General features: G+C 43.5%; 2 protein-coding genes across 2 annotated transcripts; both read right to left on the reverse strand.

The window, feature by feature from the left end:
• Positions 1–3,262: 3,262 nt before the first annotated feature.
• On the reverse strand, positions 3,263–9,244 carry chrna3 (cholinergic receptor, nicotinic, alpha 3). The gene is made up of 5 exons (XM_041944656.1): positions 9,110–9,244; positions 6,534–6,578; positions 5,048–5,157; positions 3,525–4,725; positions 3,263–3,391 (listed from the first exon to the last, which is right to left on the reverse strand). The coding sequence occupies exons 1-5, from the start codon at positions 9,128–9,130 to the stop codon at positions 3,263–3,265; spliced, it is 1,506 nt and encodes a 501-aa protein (XP_041800590.1). The 5' UTR covers positions 9,131–9,244.
• Positions 9,245–13,108: 3,864 nt separating this feature from the next.
• On the reverse strand, positions 13,109–21,434 carry chrnb4 (cholinergic receptor, nicotinic, beta 4 (neuronal)). Its single transcript, XM_041942119.1, has 6 exons — positions 21,386–21,434; positions 18,613–18,758; positions 17,558–17,602; positions 17,207–17,316; positions 15,720–16,773; positions 13,109–13,273 (listed from the first exon to the last, which is right to left on the reverse strand). The coding sequence occupies exons 1-6, from the start codon at positions 21,432–21,434 to the stop codon at positions 13,109–13,111; spliced, it is 1,569 nt and encodes a 522-aa protein (XP_041798053.1).
• Positions 21,435–23,388: the final 1,954 nt, after the last annotated feature.

Below are 23,388 nucleotides of genomic sequence, written 5' to 3' on the forward strand. Positions count from 1 at the left end.
TTGAGGTGAAATAAAAAATGCATATTATTCTAAGAAAACACATTCAGATTATAGATCATAGTTTACACAGATTTATTTTTCGAAGCATTTTTTTCAGCTGTCAATAATAGTCAAACATTTACACTCTTAAACTGAACGATTTGCCCTTCGGCTTTCTCCTGATCGGCTGACCTCTTTTTTTGATCCACCACAGACACAGCACTAACAACATCAGGGTTGTCACTTCACAGGAGACGATCACGTGCAGTAACAAACTCCCTGCAAAGCAAAACAGACTTGTCAGCCCCGACATGATGATTGTGTTTCTAGAATTTCCATTTGAAAAGAAAAATCTGAATAACTTCATTTGTCCTCTACTGCGCTTTGTAATTATGAGCAGCCGACACCCTCACCTTTGACCTTGAGTGATACTGTGTTCTTTCCATAGAGTGTTTTCTCATGTTCTTGGATGCATTTAGATGGCAGCACCACGCAGCTGTAATCACCCGAATCCCTCGGCACGGCGCCATCGATAGTAAAAGTCGCCTCCTTCCTCGTGACATTAAATGCTTGCACTTGGAGGATGCTCTCGTTCCTCACGAGGTAAGAGTGGACGAGCTGACATGCATCGAGTGTTTGCAGGGTGTCAGAAACGGTACATCTCAACTCAGCACTGTCTCCCTCCATGACAGTGGACGGTCCAGCTAGTGAAATGTCTGCAGGGAGAAAATTGGCTGTGCGGCACAAGGACAAAATGAGTGGAGGGAACTTACACCGGCATAATGCTTTCATAGGAATGAAAATCCTTACCTATAACCAGAATCTGAATGATGTTGGATCCTCTCTTGGCTACTTTGGAAGGCAAATAAAGCTTTATGGAATAAACACAGCTGTAACTTCCACTATGATGAAGACCAACGCTGGATATGGTGAAGGTGGAATCATCTTGATCTTGCTTCTGCATCTGTCTTTTTATCCCATGACCATCCTTGCATAAATAAACATAAACCATCCTGTGTCTCTTGGCCACAAGTGTGCTGCAGGTTACATAAAGGTCACTGTTCTCCCTTAAAGTTTTCTGCCGGGCCAGGATCCTCGCAGGAAAAATATCCGTAACGCTGTCTGGTTGAAGCAGAGACAGACATCATATTGATAAATGACACAATGCATAACAATGCTGAGAACGCAGCAGACAGACGCCGTCTCATGATGGAGAGCTCACCATTACTTTGGCTTGTGACCTGATTTGCGAGAGCACCTTGAAGAAAACAAAAAGGCAAAAATGATCCTTTTCCTTTATACTTGCACACAAGGTTCACTCAATTATGAATACACACATTTAGTACAAAACACATCAGTTGTCAATGTACTTACACAGAAGAACTGTGATTGTTTTCATGATTACAAGCAGTGTGACACCCATAGACAGTCTCCACAGCACCATGTGAAACCCTGCACAGCCAGTTTACTGTCGACTACTACACACAGCTAGATGAGTGAATTTATAACCACTTCCTGTACAGCCTGTGGTGCCTTGTGACATCTGAACACTTGAACATCAGTTCAAAATAGTCCGTGCATACTTTTACTGAGCGATTGTTCTTGTACATCTTAATAATATTTGTTCCCTTTCCCCGGTCTGAAGTCAGTTTCTGCAGGGTGTCACTTCTCAAAAGGACACATCAGAGAACATTCACTGACACCTGCGAAAGCCCATTTATTTTGTACATCGTACAGTGTATCTGTTTGGGAGATCTCCTTCCCTCCTGCAGAACGGCCGCACGAGTTCTGAGCGAGCTTTAATTAAATTCATTGGCCAGGGGTTTCTTCAGATCAGAATCAGATGCGACGGAGAGCTAATACTGTATCTGTCTGTGCTCCCCTGCCAGCATTCAATTAATATGGGCTGGATTTTCTTGTACTGACATAGCTCGCCATCTGCCCTGATTGTTAGCTGTGTAATGAGAATGAGACGGTGACAGTCAGACCCCATGAGGGATGCTTTCGGCACAGATACTCGCAGTGCATGTAGGAGTCACACAGGTTTGACTCAGAATAAGGAAGAATGGTTAGATGAAGAAAATAGAGGAATCCAATACGGTCCTTCATCACTTGCTCTCTATATTGATTGTGATCCAATAAGCTGAGTTAGCTCCAAGGGGGCACAGAGGATGTGGAACAGAGTAATAAACGAAGCCTCAGTGGCCTCCTTGAAATTACAGCTTTGTTTCCAGTCTCAGAAATACTGGTCCTTCAGACAAACCTCATATACACCAGATGCCCTTACACGTTTATATAGCTATTTTAAAGATTTATTTACAGAAATATGTGATTAAAACAGAACTTATTTGTATTTATAGATGCTTTTTCTCTTTGCACATCTTTTGCACAAATGTTCTCAGGACAATATTCAATTTGCGTGATCACAAAAACTCTAGATGACATCTAGATGTAACCCAGTCAAGAGGGTCACTCTATGCCAATGAAACAGCATCATCTCTATGCATTTAAGGGATAAAGTAAAAATTTTCATAACATTTTACAACTGGGAACATGATACAACAGAGATGATGACAAACTGGGTGACTTATCCCTTTAACTGTCGCAGAGCCTTTTTATAATTTGTAGTAGCACAGAATTACCACACGATGTCACTCTTTGAACACAGTCAACAACATTGCTTGACTCTCAGAAACATGGAAGTCCACGTTGAGCATTGAATATGTTTGCTCTGCTCGCTGTATAAACATATACATTTTTGGCATGGTGCTTGATATTGACTCAAAGTTTTAAAGAGGGAAATATTTGACATTTTCTTGTAATGGAGCATAAAGGTAATACTCTCCTCTTCTAATAGCGTAACGGTTGCATTTGTGAACGTCTTCACATATTTGCTTAATGTCAAATAAGGTGCTTCAAGTTAAATAAATGTAATGACTGTACCCATTATTTACTGATCAAAATATCAAATACAGATCTTAGATTCTGCAGGGGTGTTGCCTTGGCATTATAGATTATATTGCCATTTACTGCAGAAGGAGTTTGTACACAATGAAATGACTGGAAAGTCCTTAAACCACTTCATCAAACAAAGATCATCTACTCTGTCTGTGAAAAAACAGTCAATAAACAATTTGCATCAACATTTGGCAGACACAGTCATCCGTTCTTCTTGACTTTGGATCCCCTCTATGTTTTCTCTGCCTGAGCCATGGCAAGAGTCTTCTTTATAAAGAGTGCTGCACAGTTCAGCAGTCTGGCGTATTAGTTTTGTCAAACTGATTCAAATGTCCTCCCCAAGCAATAGAGGCTGGAGGAAGAGGCCGGCTGTTCCCAGGATGCACACAAGGACAAAAACCCACAGGAAGATCCGGTCGATAACCATGGCAACGTATTTCCAGTCATCCTGAACCTGTGAGAGGATCACAGTGAAAACATTTTAATCGATATGGCGATATTGTCATTTTTTTTTGCTTTGAGAGCAAATCTCCGATTAAGCTTTAAAAGCTATAGTTTAAAACGCTTTTGTGGTTGTGAGCACTCACCTCCTTTGCTTCATTCTGTAGTCTCATGTTCTCTGCTATGTATTTGACGCTCTCAATGGCCTCTCTGACCTCAGGGGAGAGTGGCAACAGGGCAATTATGCCTCCATCCAGGGACTCAGAGCTGGAGCACTGACTCCCCCCTCCGACCCCGACGGCGCTGCCTCCGGTCAGTGTCCCCAGGCTGCCCAGTCCTCCGCTTCCTCCACCAGAGTCTGCAGGCAGTTTGCCGGATTTCTGGCGCCAACAGCAGTTGCAACGGCCCTCGCAGCACAAAAACGCAGAGCCCACACCTTTGACCGGGTCCCCGCTTAAGTTATTGAGGTTGGAGAGCTCTGTATTGTTGAAAAGGCGCTGCCGGTTTGTTAGGCTGGACATCACGCTGGAGGCCAGGCCCTGAGGTTTGTGCTGCTTCTGCAAAGTACCTGACGAATGAATGGCACAGGGTCTTGAATGCATGGTCTGAACATTGTCAGCCATTGTGACCTGCTCGGGGTCCCTCTCCGGCCTTGTCATGAACATCACCCTGGGCAACAGTCTGAGGAACACAGTCCGCACCCAGCAAGGCATTGTGTGGGTCTTTGGTGTGCGGTAGTGGACGTTCAGCACAAAAACAGTGATGACAATAGAGAGGGTGACGAAGATCATGGTGAAGAGGAGATATTCGCCAATCAGGGGGATGACTAGAGAGGTGGAGGGGATGGTCTCCGTGATGACGAGGAGGAAGACAGTTAACGACAGCAGGACGGAGATACACAGAGTGACTTTCTCGCCACAATCAGACGGCAGGTAGAAGACGAGCACAGTGAGGAAGGAGATGAGGAGGCAGGGGATGATCATGTTGATGGTGTAAAAAAGTGGCAGACGGCGGATGTACAAAGAGTAAGTGATATCCGTGTAGATTTCCTCGCAGCAGTTGTACTTAATGTCGTGCTTGTAACCAGGGGCGTCGATGATCACCCACTCCCCGGTCTCCCAGAAGTCCTTGAGGTTGATGGTTGAGCCAATTAGCACCAGATCGATCTTGGCCTTGTCATACGTCCAGGAGCCGAACTTCATGGTGCAATTTTGGTAGTCGAAGGGGAAGTAAGTGACGTCAATCTTGCAGGAGCTCTTGAATATGGCTGGAGGGATCCAGGTAACATCACCATTGTAACGAAGCAGGGCCTTTGTTTTGTCATCAACCTGGAAATCTCCGACTGCACTGTAGAGAGAGAAAGAGTGAGAGGACGGAAGAGGAAGACAGACTGAAGGGCAAGTCATTAATCTTGACCCAGAGATTAAATTGAAGGATATAATCAATTGTCCATTGCGTAATAGAGATATTAATCAAAAAAGATGCCTTGTGGTTTCAGTAAATTGCACCCCCCAATGTTCCTTGTACACTCTCTTATGAATACACAAAACAAAAAAAATGACCCATGCAAAACGAGCCATGGAGCCTGATATAGCTTGTCATTGTTGCAAATGCCAACAACAATCAATGAAGAGGTTGAGCCAGGTTTTTAATCTGTTGTCACGCTCACTTGTTGTACAGCACAATGTCTGGCTTCCATATCCTGCTGGACGGCACCCGGATAAACTCGACGCCTCCAAAATCTTTTGGATTCCATCTGAGTTTGTAATCATTCCAGATCTGAAAAAACAAACAGGGCGATTCATTTACATTCAAAACAAGTCAGAAAAGTCACAATGTCTGACGAAACAATAATAGCTGACAAATCAATTTGAGACATGAATAAAGATGGGAATTGGTTGGACTTGAAATGAAAATTTACAACAGAGACTTGAACTGACTTCATCTCACAAATCAAGTTGTTTAATCATTAACATATAACCAGAATTTGACATCTCAACCATGTTCTGGGGACCATGAACGTCTGTATAAAAATGTCATCCCTATCTAAAGCATTGGACAGACCGACAGACTGACACGGCCATTCCTGGAGCAAAATGTCCCTTACATATAAACCCAATTGCTAATGACCAGGATGCCGCCTCTGCAAGCATCATTTTGGCAAGCGCATTCTTTCACTCCAAGCAGTTGCAACAAGACAAATTTGTTGTAAACAGCTTCATAGAAAAGCAAGAGGACAGCAGCTGTTTCCCGGTGATTATCTTTTACTCTACAAATCTACATTTTCAAACGCATTCTCTTGTGAAATGTCCCTCATAAAAACAATACAAAGTCATCATCTCCAACTGTGGCATATAAACAGAGTTTATACAGTACAGTATGTAGTCTGAGAGGAGATATATAATGGACCACAGTTTACTGTGTGTTTTATGGACATTTTGGCCACTGCCTTTGACCCTCTCTTGAGGACAACGGGTGATTCTCGTGAGTTTCATTTAATTAAGAACCAGCACACATCTGGAGTGTATTGTCAGATTTGTATGGCTGCTTAGGGAAACTCTAAAACAACAGATGACATTAAAATAAGTGGAACAGTGCTTCAATTCTAAGCAAAGAGCAATTACACCTCAACCCTTTAGCATGAACATGGCTCCAGCACAGATGAGCATTTGCTCAGACCTGCCCTGCCTCATTTGATTCAAAACTAGTTCACTGCACGATGCATCATGGCAACAGAGACATCATCAAGACATACAGCATGGACAAGATTATAGACATGATTAGGAAATACAATTGAGGTTTAATTCGTTTAATCTTTCATTTTCAATATGCTGCAGATGCTTGGAGGTTTCTGTCACATCAAAAGGAATACTATGGACTTTGGCAAGTCTGATCAATTCCAGACCACTGTCAAATTATTTCAAAAACATTATCAAATTGAGCATGAAATCTCAGTGCATTTAGTTTATAGGATTTTTTTTCAAAAAAAAAAAAAAAAAAACAACTAGAAGGATCAATGTGTTTAAAAAGCTCTCTTTCATGAATAATTCAACATGTCAGTCTAGCCCTGAAGAATCATATATGACAGAGGGCTGGATCCATACTTAATGTCCTTGCTCAAGGTCCATTTGCACAGTCATGCACCACAAACTTACGTGTCTCAGCCACAGATTTGTCTCCATGATTTGATTGACTTCATCCTGAGAACAGAGCAGAATTGATAATGAAGACATCTAAGCAAAGAAAAACCCATAAATGTTAACATGTTCGAGTTAAAAGAGGAAAAACACGCTCACAGGCAATCATCCAGTTCACCGCTGAGGATTGCCTATGTGTTGTCTGCAAGGTCAGACCGCTGCGTAACCCAGACAGGAGGATTAAGAGAGACACACCTGAGTCCTCCACGCCTGCAGCGTAACCCACATGACAGCTGGAGCCGGGGGATCGCAGCACAGCCTTAACTTTTATTCTAACAACTGAGTGGTAAAGCTGGAGCAGAGGGACTGAGGCAGAGGAGAGGGAAAAACTGTGGGGGTCAGGTTTGTGTGTGACTTAGACCGTGAATGAACAAATCTCATGACCCAGTGCATAGCATTAACCATTCATGTTACCATTTAGTATCCAGGCGAGGTCAGCACAGGTGTACACAAGGCTGCAGCACAGCCTTAATTGGATAATCTTTGAGACAGTGGTGATGTTACAGCACTTTGATAGCTGAGGTGCACAACCTATCACCTATACAGAATGTTCTGGTTTGGATTAGATGAAGATTCATTTAGGATTCAGTGTGTTTTTTTTCCCCTCCAGGATGTAGAAGGAAAGCTTGGGTATTTTCTCCTCTGGCTGCATGATGGTTGGAATGCTTAAATGCAAGAGTAACACCATTTCACCAGGCACTGTGTGTCGCTAACATACACTCCAAACATGGCTGACCACATGATCTGATGCGGTGATCACACATCAGAGCAACATTTTGGAATTTGGAAAATATGCTTATTCGATCTCTTGCCCAGAGTTAAATGAGAAAATTGATAGCAATCTGATGTTTGTGCTTAAATAAGAAGCTACAGCTCTTAGCTTTATGCTGAAATTAACTAATCTAGCTATAGCTTTACATTCAAGGGACAGACATGAGAGTGGTTTCAAGCTTCCCCGCTACATCTTGCAAGAACGTGAATAAGCACAAAATGGCAAAGCGCTTCTTTAAAGAACAGCCTCTGATACCACTGTGCCGCACCACCACCTGCTCTGAAAGCCTCCAGCAGAGAGCCTGTGATATGATCCCTGATTGTGAGGTGATGACTGAGCCAGCTCAGCCAATGAGCTATTGATGGTCTAAATGAGCTCATGTAGCTGTAATTGGTGTAGGCTGACCAATACCAATTACATCTGGGTTAGGAGCACCAGGTGTGTGGAGGGAATAATAGTCATCCATCAGCATGGGGAGTCTGCTACATCGACTGAGTTAAGGAAAATCTAGCAGACTATGCCGTATCTTTTTGTCATCTCTGTGTAGGAATTCCACATTAGCCAATCTATGTACACAGGCCAGAAAAAAACCTTATCTAGGCTGTTATTGCAAGCATATAGTGACATGCTTTTATATTACTGGCTGCAGTTGGTTGATAAAATTTTTATGCAAAATTATAATTCAAAGAAATTGTTGGACATTTCAGGAAATATCCTTTTTTCACTACCTTGCCAAGAGATAGATAAGGCGATCGATGCCACTCTATCTTTCGCCAGGAGACGATTAGCTTAGCTTAGCACAAAGAGAGGGGAAACAGCTAGCCCAGATCAACCGAACCATTAAAGCTCACGTAAAAACAAAAATGTTGGCTAGTTAGCTTTGGACAGGTTTGTCTGGTTTCGTTATTTATGCTAAGCTAAGCTAACAAGTCTCCTTGGCTATTTACTGCAGGCTACAGAGTGGTATCAACCTTCTCATCTAACTCTCAGAAAAAAAGAAAATAAGCGGGTTTCCACACATTTCTAGCTGTTCCTTTTAATGCAGATCAGTTTGGTGGAGGTAACACAGTATCTCTAAGTTTCCTCGTCAATGGCATAGACAGATGATTAAACTGTCTGAATCAAAAGAACTGACAATCAGCTCCTCTTGTCATTGAGCACAAGCAGAGGAACTCATGTAGGCTGCAATAATATATCTAAGGCTGTTCATTTTGTGAATGAAGCTGTCCTTCCTGTCCAGCCAGAGCCTTTTTGCTTAATTAGCGACATCCACTCCAGACCTGTCTGAGTCGAGGGAGAGAGCCGTCCGTCTGCCCCGCCAGTCTGCAGTCAACGAGCTCCAGCGAAACCTGCTGCTAAATCCAGAGCGGCTCATCTGAAGTGGCAGTGATTGAGGCTGCCTCAACTGAGAGGCACTCAGACAGCTGACATCTCCCATCTTGTCTTGGCCAGACAACTTCCCTCCTCGGGATTGTAAAGCAGGGGGCTTCTGTGCACTGGCAGGGAGCAGCCTGTCTCAGGTGTCTCGCATGGTAATGGTCCCATTCTGTAAAACTTTCTTGTCCAAAGTCAACAAATGGACACCCTGGCTGCTTCTTGCACGCTCAGACCCTCCACATTTGACGCTGTCTTCATGTTATTGCTTGTGTTCCTCTCTCAGATCTCTGAGCACAGTGATATATGGTCGACTGGTGAGAAGCAGCAGCCCATAACTCACAGCACAGAATCGGTGGGAAAAAAAAAAAGCTTGTGTGCCACTTACCACCTTGACCAACTGCGACATGGACACCTCGAACTGCACAATGACCGGGTCGCTCACGTTTTCCACGGGTCGTATGTACTGGTTGTAGTTGGAGAAGATCACAGAGAAGAGCTTGTGTTCTGCATCTGAGCAGGAGCCTCCTGAATAAGAGCAGAGGGTCAGGCGTCTGTCTGGCACTGCAATGTGGTTTTGTCGCTTATACAGCACAGCTTGGCTGCAAGGTGACTAACAGCCAGATGATTGTTAGTTCTCAACAATGCAGGGGATCAGTGCATCTCTTCATATCTCACCTGCTTCAATTAACTGATTATTAATTAGTAAGCACTTTTTTCTATTCCCAGTCTTGCCTTCAAATTATCATGCTGTGTTGATCTGATTTATTTCCTCAATGTAAAGACTCATAATTGGCACCAATACAAATACATGCATTCCTTTAAATGAACAACAATAGCCTAAAGTCAGCATTTATCACCCTGATTTTACAGAATGTTGAAGTTATATAAAATGTAGGTTTTGAATGTGAGAATATTTCTGCTCACGCATGACGTTATTTCGAAATTCTCTTAAAATATACATGACAATTAATTATTTTTAATCGCTAATTTCGTATAGGTACCTTACAATAAAATGTTCATCATTAATTGTGCCAACGATTATTACCATTATGCAAAGCAACAAGTAAGTGACAAGATGTGTTCAAGTGTGAGCCCGTTACTCACCTGGCAGGAGACACAGCAGGAGGGAACACGTGCGCAAAACGAAGCGAAAACTGACTTTCATCCTGATTTTCGGCGAGTCCGGGGTCAGAGGCAGCGGCGCGCCGCGCAGCAGACAGGAGGGGAAAGTGTGGAGAGTGAAAGCGCGTCCGCAGCTCCGGAGAGAGAGGAGGGGAGGCACACAGTCACGGACAGGAGGCGCACTGCACTGCAAAAAAATCTGCAGGAGACCTCATGTCACAAAACAAGGGTTAAACTGGGCGGCGGTGCGACGTAAAGATCACAGCAGATCACAGCAGGCTTCCGCTGGCTGCAGATCAGCCCTTCAGCTGATTCTCATTAGTCCCGTTAGTTACACAAGACAGGACGCTTCTGCTTTATTCTAACAGTTCACACACACTGTCAACAGATTCCTCTTTCAGTCTTGGAATTGGAAAACCAACTAAATTGTGTTTTTGTTTGCTTGTTTGTTTTTGGAAGACATTGCATCAAAAGATGTTTTTTCACTCTATGTCCCTGAAGTGGGGAGTTTGAGTGAAAGAAATAGTCCTTTTAAAGGGCCTAAAAACAGTCTCTGAGTGATGGGACCCTTTACCAAAGGCCTATTTGACATGAGAGATTTCTGTATTTCTTTTCCTGCATTTGTGTCACTGGTCTGAAGTGGACCAGGCTCCCTTGGAAAAAGGTGATGTCCTTTTGTGCACCAATCAGGATTCAGCAGCAGGGCTGTTTGATTGAGGTTGTTCGAATCACATCTGAACAATCTGGATGAAGCAGATTAGCCAAGTTTTTGAGTGTTAAAACTGTTCATAAATGTTGCTTTTTTTTAAAACTTATTTTAGAAATTGTTACGCATTTAGCCATGCACATATAATGTTGTAAAGGCAGCTTTTCAGGAGCTTTACCTTTAATCCATTTGGACCCCCTGCATGAAGACATTTTGGCACCGAGGTAGTGCAGAGCGAACATTGTGGACCCAGGTGGTGTTCACACATATTTTCTGCTCACAGTGAAGACATCCATATTAAATCACCAAATAGCGTTCGGATCATCAAATGAGATCAATAGCCACCGTGTGCGCCGCTGGGTTGGGGTTTGGGTGGCCCTCAGTGGCAGCTTAAGAGCATAACATAATTTTTCTGGCTTGATTGATTCTTTATTGATTTTAGTTTCCACATAATGTCCTGTGTTTTCTTTTTTCAAAAAAAAATGTCAATATCTGCTGTCAATCCCGCTTCTTATTGGGATGCAGCTCTCTCTTTGGCTCTGGCTTTCCTTCATTCAGAGCAGTATTTGTCTTTCCTTCAGCCAGCAGGGTGTCCCAGTGGTCTGGCAGTTCTGTCCTTCAGTGAGATGGTGGGGAGGTCCAAGTGCTTTTCAACCCTGCTGAAGTGCCCTCAACAATAAATAAATCCCCACAAGGCCCAGAGATGCTGTTTGGTGTCTGACCCTGCACTGTCAACTCCTTTAAGTGGGACAGGTGAACAGGCAATCGCTCCCATGGGGTCATGTGGGATCACATCACATGGAAATTGAAAGAAATGTTAATTTGACCTTCAAAAAGTTTTTATTCGGACAGTGCAGAATGGAAATTTAGGTTGTTTGTACACCACCACATTGAAGAGTATCGTCAGTGACAAACAGCTTCCAAACATGTCTGCAAAGGTTATCCTATAGATTAAAAAGAAAACTAAAAGGGAAACAAGTAACATAGACTACTCCTCACATTCCCAGGGACTATATTAGAGTAGATGTTTGTTGGTATAAATGCTTCTAATGACAGGACAGTTCTCAGAACGATGTTTCCATGCATATCTTATTGGAGACTAATGACAAAAGGCTGCTGACATATGGCTTGTGATTTATGGGACCTTCCACTGGGTGTTGAATGACGACTCCTCCCGCTTTTGTTTGGCTTGAAACAGATGATGAACTGTTGATGGATATGCTGCGGCCCTGCGCTGTCTCTCCACACTAATGGCAGGGAGCTGGCAGGTGAATGAAAAAGCCTTGAGTGATCTCAAATACTGTAAACAGAGATTAAAGTAAAGCAAGTCTGGACATTAACACTGATGCTGATCGCTATCTCCTGATTTAAATGAAGGTCTCACAAAAGAACCAACAGTCTGCAGAATCTCTAATGAGCCCACTCAGCACTGTTTATTGAGCAGTAAATGTGTGTGTGTGTGTGTGTGTGTGTGTGTGGGTTGGTGGGTGGGTGAAGGTTCAGCTCAGCATGCGTTTCATGAAGCATCGTTTATGTGTGTGTCTGCACATGCTCTTCTGTGCAAAAAAGCACTTAACAGAGGTCAGCTCTGTTGTAAAGGCACAAACGAGTGGCTGTAAGATTACAGAGCCTACAGCAAATGCATGTTGTTTTCTCTTATTCACGGATTTAAAATCTTAGCACTGATGTGTGCCTGAGTATCAGGTCTATTATTTATAACCACGACAAAGTTCTGGTCCATCTCCAATGGATTTGTTATATCAACATATTTTTTTTTGCCTGGTCAGCATTCTCACATTTCAAGTGGACACCTGTCTTATCTATGTGATGAAATGTCCTAATTGGCACATCTTCAGTGAGCGTATTGGCTCTGAGGACAAACTTTATCACTGGCAGCAACGTAAATTAACCGAGCACTTTGGCAAGACCCTGACACTTTTAGGATTTCATATATTAAATCAAACCGAAAGAGGACACAGATTTATCTTTATTACTCGTTCTTTAATCACACATCACATTTCAATGACATGGTAATATAACTTAAACACAAGAAAGGAGTCCAACAGCGTCTGACAGCAGGCAGATGTTCCTCATATCTCTGTCATATTGGTTATATTTCTGCAACAGTTCAGCATATCTCAGTGCAGTGAAAGGTATAGTCCAGTTCTGCAGCTGTCTTCTGTAGACAATAATGAATCCACATTAGGTCCCTTGCAGGTCCAATTTCCTCACAATACTGGGTGCTGTAGAGGGTTGTATTGCTGTAGACCAAGTGTTTTTTATTATTAGGAGACATTTTATCTACGTTCTATCTCACACAAAGATCCTGTCTGTTCTACTGATGTGCACAGTGAGTGGTTGCAAGTACTTTTTTGCCTGGTTTACCCTCTCAGGTGCCTTACCGATGGGGTTTGGCCATGACCATGTTGCTGATTTTGACCCTGCCAATATGTTACGACAGATTTTACAGCTACTACTTGCCAGCATCTACCTAGCCTAACAGCTCACTGTAACCGCTGAAAAAACGAAAACTCGCCCTGTCTTCTGTGTTGCTCGTCATATGCGAGGTGTTTCTGAGCTGGGCTGCTGGCTGGGAGGAATCTGATTCTGGAAGAGAGGCTGAAGAAATAAGCCGAGGGTGCCCACCACACACACTATCACAAAGATCCACAGGAACATACGATCCACCACCATAGCCACGTACTTCCAGTCTTCAATCACCTGCAAATATACAGAGGTCAGATTTATGTTAGTCAGCGTGCATGTTTTTGTCACAGCAAACTTCACACAGGCATTTATAATAATAAACTAGAAGTATTGCAGAGCGGTGAGATGACCTAATGATCCTGCTTCAGTGTGTTGCCTGTGGATGCTGCCATGTGTGTGTCAGACCCCAGGATTCTCCCGAATATTTACCCCTTCTCTCATGCTGTCCTCCTGTTTAAATATTTTCCCATGTATTTTCTTTAAAAAAAAAGAGAAAAATAAAAGGTTGGCTGTAATGTTGACAGGAGGCTTAACCAACTATTTGATGTGTTTGCTACATTCCCCTCCAGTACAGCAGGAGGCAGTATGTGGAATATAAGCTGGCAGTTACGAGAGGTCGTTCACAGCAAATGAGAGGATGCTTACCCGTACTCAAGAGCAACATCAGTCAAAGCCATGCCTTTTGTAAAATATGCCACACGGATTTCAGTGTATCTCAAGGAGGGAAAAGCAACAAATCTACCATAAGTTCACCCAAGAGGCTCAGAAACATGCTCCACTACTGACTGTATTTATACTATCAGTCACATCTATTTTCATCGTCACCCCCTGCTACCAATTGTCTCTCTCAAAATAACAAGAGGAGCATAATGTCTAAGTGATGTGTACGTATCCCTGAAGTGCTGAATTCCGACGCTCTTTTGTGCTTTAATTTCTAGAATGTGAACCCCAGTGTTGACAGGTGTGGCCTCTGTGCAACCCCTCAAGGCAGACCGTGCAACTGAGTGAGTAAGTGTGAGAGTTCATCCATTTTCTGTCGAAGCAAACTGTTCAACCCTGATGACATACAGAATTCTATAATATACTTTTTGTATGTACGTATTACATCCATTCGCACCAATCATATTGCTTAGCATGGGTAAGACTGTTCTTAGGATGCTGACTGAGTAGTATTTGAACAGGAACATGGTAAAGTTACATCCCTGTAAAGAGCGTCTCCACGTTGCTGAGACCCACACTGAAAAAGCTATTGACCCTTTCACCCCATTTTCAACGCTGGCCTTGGTAGTTTCTGAAATGCGTCATTTCTCATTCGTGGCTCCCGCCTTATTTTATTGATTTATCAGAGAAAGCCATTGATTACCCAGAGTCTGCCTTCAATTTTCTGGGTCACAGCCATTACTTAAGATTAGTGGTATTCCTTCCTGCACCTCAGGGGTCACAGACTGTATAGTAAATATTATCATGTCAATACAAACACCTTTGATCCGGTTTATTGGGATCGGGTTGGATGGACTAGGATGGGCACTGACAGTGGAGCCTGATTGTTGAAATTCTGCAAATACTCAATCAGCGGTAGCTTTAGATAGAAAAATATATCAACTATTAACTTTTAACCTTATCATAAAATGAGCACATGAGAGCGTAGTTTCAAATTATATTATCTCATAATTTGACTGATGTTGCACACACAAGATGTTCATGTTTCTGTTTACCTTTTGTTTGTTTTGCATCTGTGAGAAATTATTTTCCTCAGCCAGCACAAAGACTGTGAGCTGGGAGAAACAGCTCTGTCTAAAGTTCAGTAATCCACCTCCCAGCACCTCTAAAGCTCACAGATGAACACATTTTTTTACCTGTTTAGTCCATGTGCTAACAAACACAAAGACATTACATGCAGCAACTATGTCGTTTCTTCTCCAACATCTTTGCATCCTTACCCTTTTGTCTCATTTACTCCACGTGTTCTTCTCCCTGACTTAAAACCTGTCACCTAATTATCCACCACGCGTGGAAGCTTGAGCTTTGACAGTTTGATACTTCTTTTTTACTCCACAACTCCAGATAGAGGCACACAAGGCTTTACACACCTTTTTTTAACACATGTAGAAGTACCCTGCTCCTCAAGGCTGTAGACAGACTATTTGTTTGGTTTGTAAAATGGCATCAATCTTTCCATCTATCTCTCAGAAAGAAAGTCAGTATGTTTTCTCCATATTCTTGAACTGCTTCTTTAAATTTCAGTGAAATTCTGAACCATTTTATGACACTGCCCTGGCAATTGGTAAGACTTGCATATAAAAAGGTTTCATGCATCACACTATAAGACGTGTTATGCATGATATTACCGTTAAATAACCATATAGCAATGATAATACAGCTTTCTTTATCAGTCCGTGAAGGTTAATGACTGATGGGTTTACTCAAGTTCACTGGTGAATAACTAATACTGTATGCTGTGAGTACATGCATACAGTATATTCATTCAGTATACTTTATACTCCTTATAAATCAGGAATCCTAAAGTGGTCTGAGATATTTAAGAAAGAATCAAGGACTGTAATTACATCATAACATTATAAATATCTTTTTCCTCTGACTCTAAATAATAATGTGTCTAATATGTTTTATAGTACCATTTAGATGCAGTGAAACATTTGGTTTACATGTGTATACATACACTCTGATCATCATCATCTCCCATCATGTGCTCAGCCACAAAGCGCACCCCGTTCACCGCCTCCTGGATGTCAGCGGCCCAGTCTGAGTTGCTTCTCTGCTGGAGGTCCTGCGTAGATGTTAAACTACTGGGAAGGTAATCAGTGGAGCGCAAGTCCCCTTTCCTGTTGGAGTGGCTGTAGCTTAGTGGAGGAGCTACATTTTTGTGTCCTGGGGTGGAGAAGGCAGAGTCGGAAGACAGCAGGGCAGAGGATGACATGGTGATACCTGGTTTGGATGCAACTGGGTAACCCAAGCCCAGAATGGCCCTCCTCGCCCGCAGACACCTCTGCTGGCGAAGTCGCTGCCGTGCAGAGTTATTGTGAGGGCGTCGCATGAAGAGTAAGGCGGGCAGTTTGACAAGAAATATCAACTTGACCCAGGAGGGCATGGTGTGGGTGCTGGGGGAGCGGTGGTGTACGTTGAGCACGCACACGCTGGTGATGATGGAGAAGGTCACCAGCACCATGGTGAACATCAGGTACTTGCCAATCAGCGGCACATCCAGCGAGGTAGGAGGAACAATCTTCGAGATTAAAAGCAAGAACACAGTGAGAGCCAAGAGGACGGAGATGCAGAGGGTCATCTTCTCCCCGCAGTCTGAAGGCAAGTAGAAGACCAGAATGGCCAGAGAGGTGATCAAAACACAGGGAATGATGAGGTTTATGGTGTAGAAAAGGGGCTTCCGCTTGATGATGAAGTCATACGTGAGGTCCACGTAGGTGGGATCCAGAGGGTTGACAGTCCGTCTGCCTGGCAGCGCCAAGATATCCCACTCCCCACTGGGAGTGAAATCATCCATGCTGGCCACCTCAGACTTCAAGATCAGGTCGATCTCCGTGTGGTCATACGTCCAAGAGCGGAACTTGAGGGTGCAGTTCTGCTGGTCGAAGGGAAAATGCTTGACCTCGATCTTGCAGGCGCTTTTATAGATGGCTGGAGGAAGCCAGTTGATGCTGCCGTTGAAAAGGACGATGACGTTGGTGAAGACTGTTACCTCATAGGTACCATCAGCGCTATGAGAAGAGGAGGAAAAAGAAAGAAAACTTTAGCGAGCCTGTGAATCAATCTCTGAGGCTTGTGTTATCAAACCTTAAATCATATTGAAGACACAGTAAGAGGAAAGTTGCTCATACTGAACATTTGTATTGTTTTTTCTCTACATCCAAGGACAGTCAAATCAATATCAAAGCAAAATCCAACATCCCAGAGGACAGGCTAAAACCCTCATCATATATAAATCGCTTGGGAAAGATATTAATGGCGAACAGAAGAAAATCTATCCTAATTTATCTTCATTCTCAAGTCATTGGCTACAAGACAGTTTCCTCTTCCTGTCCAAAAATATGGGTTTAAAACATGGACATCTTCTTTAAAGAGTAACTGCCATTCTTAATTTTTAAGGCGTAAATACTCTCCGTAACATAACACCATGACAGTAATGCTTACTTGTTGTACAGGACAATATCTGGCAGCCAGACGTGTCTGGAGGGAATGCGCAGCTTGTCGATTCCTTCGTACTTCGCAGGGTCCCATGATAACCTGTAATCCACCCAGTGCTGGAGAGATGGAGAGAGCGGGCCGTCAAGTCCGACTTCTGCACACTTTCTCAAGACCAGCTCATTTCTAATTACATGCTTCATTATCAGTGGAATACGACTGGAGCACAATTACAGGGGCAGTTTGTTCCACATTGAGAGAAGAAGAAGGGATATGGTTTAATTCAAGTTCAGGGGAAAGGGCACTCAACAAGACATAGGCGGACTGAGAGTATATGACTCTTAGCTCCATCGCACTTACCTGAGTGAGCCAGACATTTGTAGTCATGATCTGTTCTCTTTCATTCTGGAAATGTACAAGCGAGGTGGGAATTACACTCAGAACAGTTTCCATGCACACATACTGAATAATAATAAAGTTCTACAGATTTTCTAACCATATCTCAGATGACCATGACACTGATTTAAGCTGTGCATTGTTAAATGCACGTGGGGGTGAAAATAACATTGAACCTTGTGGCCCCAGCTAAATATAACCCCACTTAATACAGATGATAAAGCTGCTTCAAAGTCATTGAAGATGCTGAGGACCAAGAGAAGAAGGTAGCCTCTGCTGGTGTAACAAGAACACAGTGAGCCTTTGCACACATACGCAATGAATCACCACTTTGACTGGACAGTGTCAGCACAGAAACAGCTGCTTTCTGACTCTTGCAACTTTCGTTGCAAAGCAAAGGTGGTGAAGACTCGTTGACAGAGCTGTAAATAACTTTAGATGAACCTTCCTGCTAACTGTCGTCTTTGCTCTGGCATCTAGCTTGAAGCCAGCTCAAAAATGCCTGCATTTAAATCCTTCTCAGATTGCTTGTTAACATGTTTGTTGGCGGCGTTGTCGTCACACTGCAGTGACTTACACTTCCAATGAATTGATAGAAAATGGCAATTAGTCCAAAGGGTACAATGCAAACTCATAAACTGAGGCAGTGAATGAGCCTTGCTGCCTTGGTCTGCAGCCATGAGGAGCCTCCACTGTAAATCAGAAGAGAGCCTCTATCGCTGTGGCTAAAACAGCTTTATGGCCCCTTTTAATCCAATGTGCTGAAGTTTCAATCTGGACATGACAGAGGCAGAGATCACAGCTGACCACATCTATCTTCCACTTCATCCATCCGCTCAGAGCTACAGCCTCTCTGCACAGGCAGGTTTGTAATTAACTGCATTCTGTGGCGCTCCCTCTGTCTTTTCTATCATCCTCTTTCTTTCACGCTTTTTCTGTCTCGCTCTTTGTCCCCCTCACATGCGCATAAATAAAGACACACACATCTTCACGGTGGACAGGGCGATTTGGTGCCTTACCACACTGATGAGCTGAGCCAGAGACACCTGCAGCTTCACTGTGACTCTCTCGGTCCTGTTGACGGCCGGGCGGATCAGCGGATTGTAGCGATCCTTTCCCAGCAGCCAGTTCATGAGACGCTCCTCTGAGTCCGCACTGCTGCTACCTGGTGACACAGTTTTATCCAGTGATTACTTTTAAACCATGGACTGGGATGTCAGTGGCAAAGTGTACTGTTCACTGAACAAATTAGACTTCATCCATGCGGTTTTGAAAATGCCAAACACACTCCTCTGACCCATGATATTACTCTGCACGCTACTGCAACCCAATAGCTGATGGTCAAGTGCGGTTTTATATGATTGGTGAATTTAGCTAGTTGCCCCCAGATCACAGTTGACTGGATATATTTTGTGCACACCTACGACAAGCGATAACTGTCTTAGAATCTCTTTACTCATTTCTCATTTACTTTGAATTGTTGAAGGGCTGAGAGCAGGAATTTCATTGCCAACGACTGGTTCAATGTGATCGCTGGAAAATGTTTTTTTTTTTTTTATTTCACTGGGTTGTCAGGGTTATGTATTTAAAAGCTAACATTAACTGTTGGTCCACTATAGCACATGAGCTCATAGTCTACTGCATAAAAGCAGGAAGCCACACGATTATCCACCACACCCTTATTTTTCCAGTGTCTGTGTGTCTGGACAGGGACGATCCAGCTGCTGAAGCTTCGGATCTATCATTGCGGACTTGATATATACAATACAGGATCTCTTCCACTGTTCTCACATTCATGCCTATACAGTATATACTGTATACATATACACACACACAGAGGAGAAAGATTTATCACTCTACACACTCTTCACAGGTCAGCACCCTCTCTGCCTGCCCCTGTGCCAAAACTTTGAAACAATATGAAAAGTAAGTGAACAAATCTGTTTAGCAAAATACTGTTCCACCATCTGTACACCCAAATGTGTCATGTCGGACTGCTTCGTACAATTTTCCAGGTCTTAAGGGACACAGCAGCTGTCAATTAACAAAGCCAGAGATGGCTTTGTTGTGGAAATTATGCTGAAATGTTACATAGGGCCCAAAGTCATTTCCAAATAAGTAATTACATTTGGGATGAGGGCAGATATTTTCACCGCATGTTAATAATTCTGTCTTTGCCTAAAGCCAAGCCACTGGATGCGTCTCTCAAGTGAGAGTAAGCTATGAATACCAACAGTTACACCCCACCTACTTCTCCCCATCCATCCCTGATAAATGAAGCCCATGTCAGGGGGTGAAGACAAGCCTGATTGAAACTGATGATCAGTGTTTCCCATCTGGAGCAGAATGAATACATGTAGCACTACCTCTTCCATTTTCTTTACATGCAGCTGGTTATTAATGCCCCCACAAGGCCGGGAGTAGCTGAGTCGACTTACTCAAGAGAAACACACCAATGAGGTGAGACTCCTACTGATGGGCCTGTTGAAGAAGAATCGCTGCTGTTGTCAATATACTGCAGAGTGATATTCATGGCTGCAGGACCCCAGAGATGCATCTCATGTGCCTCCCAACTCCAGAATCAAACTGTGTGTGTCATTATCGGCCTGCAAACTCCTGGAGCTTTGCAGGGCGTGGCATACCGACAGTCGAGCCCCACGGGTCAGCCCATGCTGCCATGACTGGGCTTTGTCAGTCCTTTGGCTGCGGTCCCGCCCAACACGGAGCACTCTGTGACAGATGGTGTGTTGTCAAAGCCCTCGGAGACCAGAGTCAAACAAGCTCTGCCGTCCCCAGAGGTGAAGGCCCAACCAAACTTGTGATTACCTGCTGTGAACTGCCACTGGTGTGTGTGTGTGTCCGTGCGTGTATGTGTATGGTTTTAATGTGTAAAATGAACAGCGTCTCGTAAGTGTTGTGTTGACATTACGCTGATTGAGAGTGAGGTCAGGCGTGCTAATACAATGCTAGTCAGCCAGTGTGGTGCTGATAAGGTCACTCTGCACCCTCTGCACTGAAAAACGCTATTCTACCAAAATGTAATACATCTGGGGACGTGAGAGTGCAATCAAGTGTGTGAATGAGCCAAAACGCAGGGCAAAGGTTCTCCATATAAAAGGCCCCTGTGGAGAATAAAGTAGAAAGCTTTGTCTCTGTGACACACATGCGGATTCATCACATAAATGTTATAATGGACTGACAAAATACTTACACAGGGAGTGACAAAGTATGAGGCACTTTACTTTTTAACCTCAGTAAACTCACTGATCTCACCAACTAAACACACAGTGACGATGAGGAAATTAAGAGGAGGATGGTAAGCACAAAGGTGTCCTGAAACTGCAAACAAGAAAGTATGTTTTTAGATTCAGGACGCTGTTAATATTGTGCACACTTCTCATTTTTTTAGGTGCCTATTGGTTATGACCACAAATCTCAAACCAGTGCTGATTGCTTATTCTGTGAATACAGGCCACATTTATAGCAGGGCTGACTCATCAAATTGCCCCGATGCTGTACATACATGATTTATAGTACTTTAAATTTTCAAATTAATTTCACTGTTAGAAAATAAAGCAACATTTTTTTTTAGGAATCTGCATCTTTTGCTATCATCGTCTGAGCCACTAAAAACTTATTCTGTGATTCGACTTTGGGACACTGCAAGAGAGACAATCACTCCCCAGCGCACAACTTTCACCCGAATAAATCTGGAGCTGACACAGACAAACGCACGCGCCACAACAGGCTAAATTAGGTGAAGCCGCAGAAAGTAAAGGAAGACACACTTACAGTGGATCAAAGAGAAAAGGCAAGCGAGGACACAGTGAGCCCGAGTCATTTTTTCGGCACCACCCGATCCGCGGGAGTTGTCGGTGATGAAGCCTCGGAGCTGCGGTGGCCAGCGCTCTTCCTCTCGGACATGCCGGACTCTGCGCGCTCACGGCTCGGACACTTGATCAGCACTGTGCTGATGGCTGCAAAAGCGATCATTTACCGAACGGCGAGGTCTGTTGCCTCATCGTGGCGTTACTTTCCGACAGTCCGCCCCATGAAATTCACCGTGTCCCCCAGGAAAACCGGTCTTTACGCTGCGCCAGCGCGCCGCAGCCTCTTCTGGCGCGCTGCTCTCTCCGTCCCCAACAAGTCCTGCAGGTCCTGTCCCCGGTCTGCGATCACCTACTCAAGTTCACACCAGCTCAGCAGCTCTTTTAGATGGTAATTTGCTCGTGCTGCATGTGCCACTGAATATGTCATTCGTTGTTTTTGCAAACTGACAGGAAAGAGGGAGTTTATTTATTTCTGTAACTTTTGCTGTTGGAATTGGTGAGGGCACGACTGAATGTGTGAAGCAATGCTGTCAGTGCACTTAGTTTGGTCCATATTTATTTCTCTGACTTCTGTTGCCCCCACATGCTCAAAATGATATGTGAATAAATTCAACATCTTTCTTTAGTACACCAGATAAACATATAAACAATTCTCATCTGTGGTCTTTATAGCATGTCACGTTAATTGAACCCAGCATACAGTCACATGTCAGCAGAAGACGCCTGTCCTCACAGCTTTTGTCAAACAGCATCCTTGCCCAGGCATCTGAGCACAGATGCTGATACAAATACACATGTTTGCCTAATTCTCTTCCCACCAAAGGCCAGTAGACTTTCCTGTTGACTTGCTCATTCGCATGTGTTCACACCGCTTTGGTGAGTGTGCCCAGGAGAAGACACTAAATTATTCTCTGGTCAGGGATGTGAGATTTAGTGAGGTGAAGCCCAGTCAGAGCAGGACCAGTGCAATCTTAGCGTAGCAGATTTACAGTCTCCACGCTGCTTAAAGCCTCATTATAATGGCCAGTAAAGGATCTGTATCAGACATGAGGGGCAGCCCCAAGGACTCGCCTGAGGTTATAAATTCAACTCCCGAAGACTTCTATTCTGGATCATGGAGGGGAGATCAATGGGAGCTGATTAGGCTTTGACCCTCACTTGTGTTTTTTAATCAGGTTGAAGGGGACAGAACCCTGGACTGCACAGCTTGTGCATTTGTCTGCAAAACTGTAGAAAAATCTTTCAAGGCAACGTTGTATTCTGAAATCGAGATGCAGGTGGAGAAGATTACACTAATATTTTTACTTTGTTTGGTCTATTGATATGTGATCTACATTTTAATTTCCCCAGAGCACATGACAGGGTCATATAAATGTGTTTTCCAGCCTTACAGTCAGCAGCTGGTTCCCCTTCATCTCTGTTTGATATCATTGTATATCTGCTTGCAGAGCCTTGAAACTCATTTCAGTTATAGAGGCTCTATCACCATCAACATTATGTCACTGCTTTTCTTTCACCTTTACGTTATCTTATGGGTGAGTTTTATTCAGTGCAGACTTTTCAAGTAAGCCTGAACTTATGCTTGAGTTGCATCTCGCTGACAACATGACTGTGAGAGCAATGAAAGCAGACGTGACGCTGACTAGGATTGAATACCAAGTCTCAAATGTCCACACATTTATTTTCAAAATGTCTCCCATTCACTGTCAGTATATGCACTGGAGGATTCACGTTTTCACTGGATGTCCCATTTGACCCCAATTAGGTTCTGAACTAGTTCTGAGATCACAAAATCCTGCATGTAAGTACCTGCTGAGAAGTCAGAGTGGAGTTCAGCACAGAGAAGTGTTCCTCAGTCAGCAGATGAATGTGAAAACAGCCCTCTGAGTGTGCACACATCAGCCTGCACAGCGATGCTCGAACATCCAAGCAAAGGATAAAAAAAAAACACATTTATGAGTGGAC

Source organism: Chelmon rostratus, chromosome 1, assembly GCF_017976325.1.
Source record: "Chelmon rostratus isolate fCheRos1 chromosome 1, fCheRos1.pri, whole genome shotgun sequence".
Taxonomy (NCBI): Eukaryota; Metazoa; Chordata; class Actinopteri; order Chaetodontiformes; family Chaetodontidae; genus Chelmon; species Chelmon rostratus.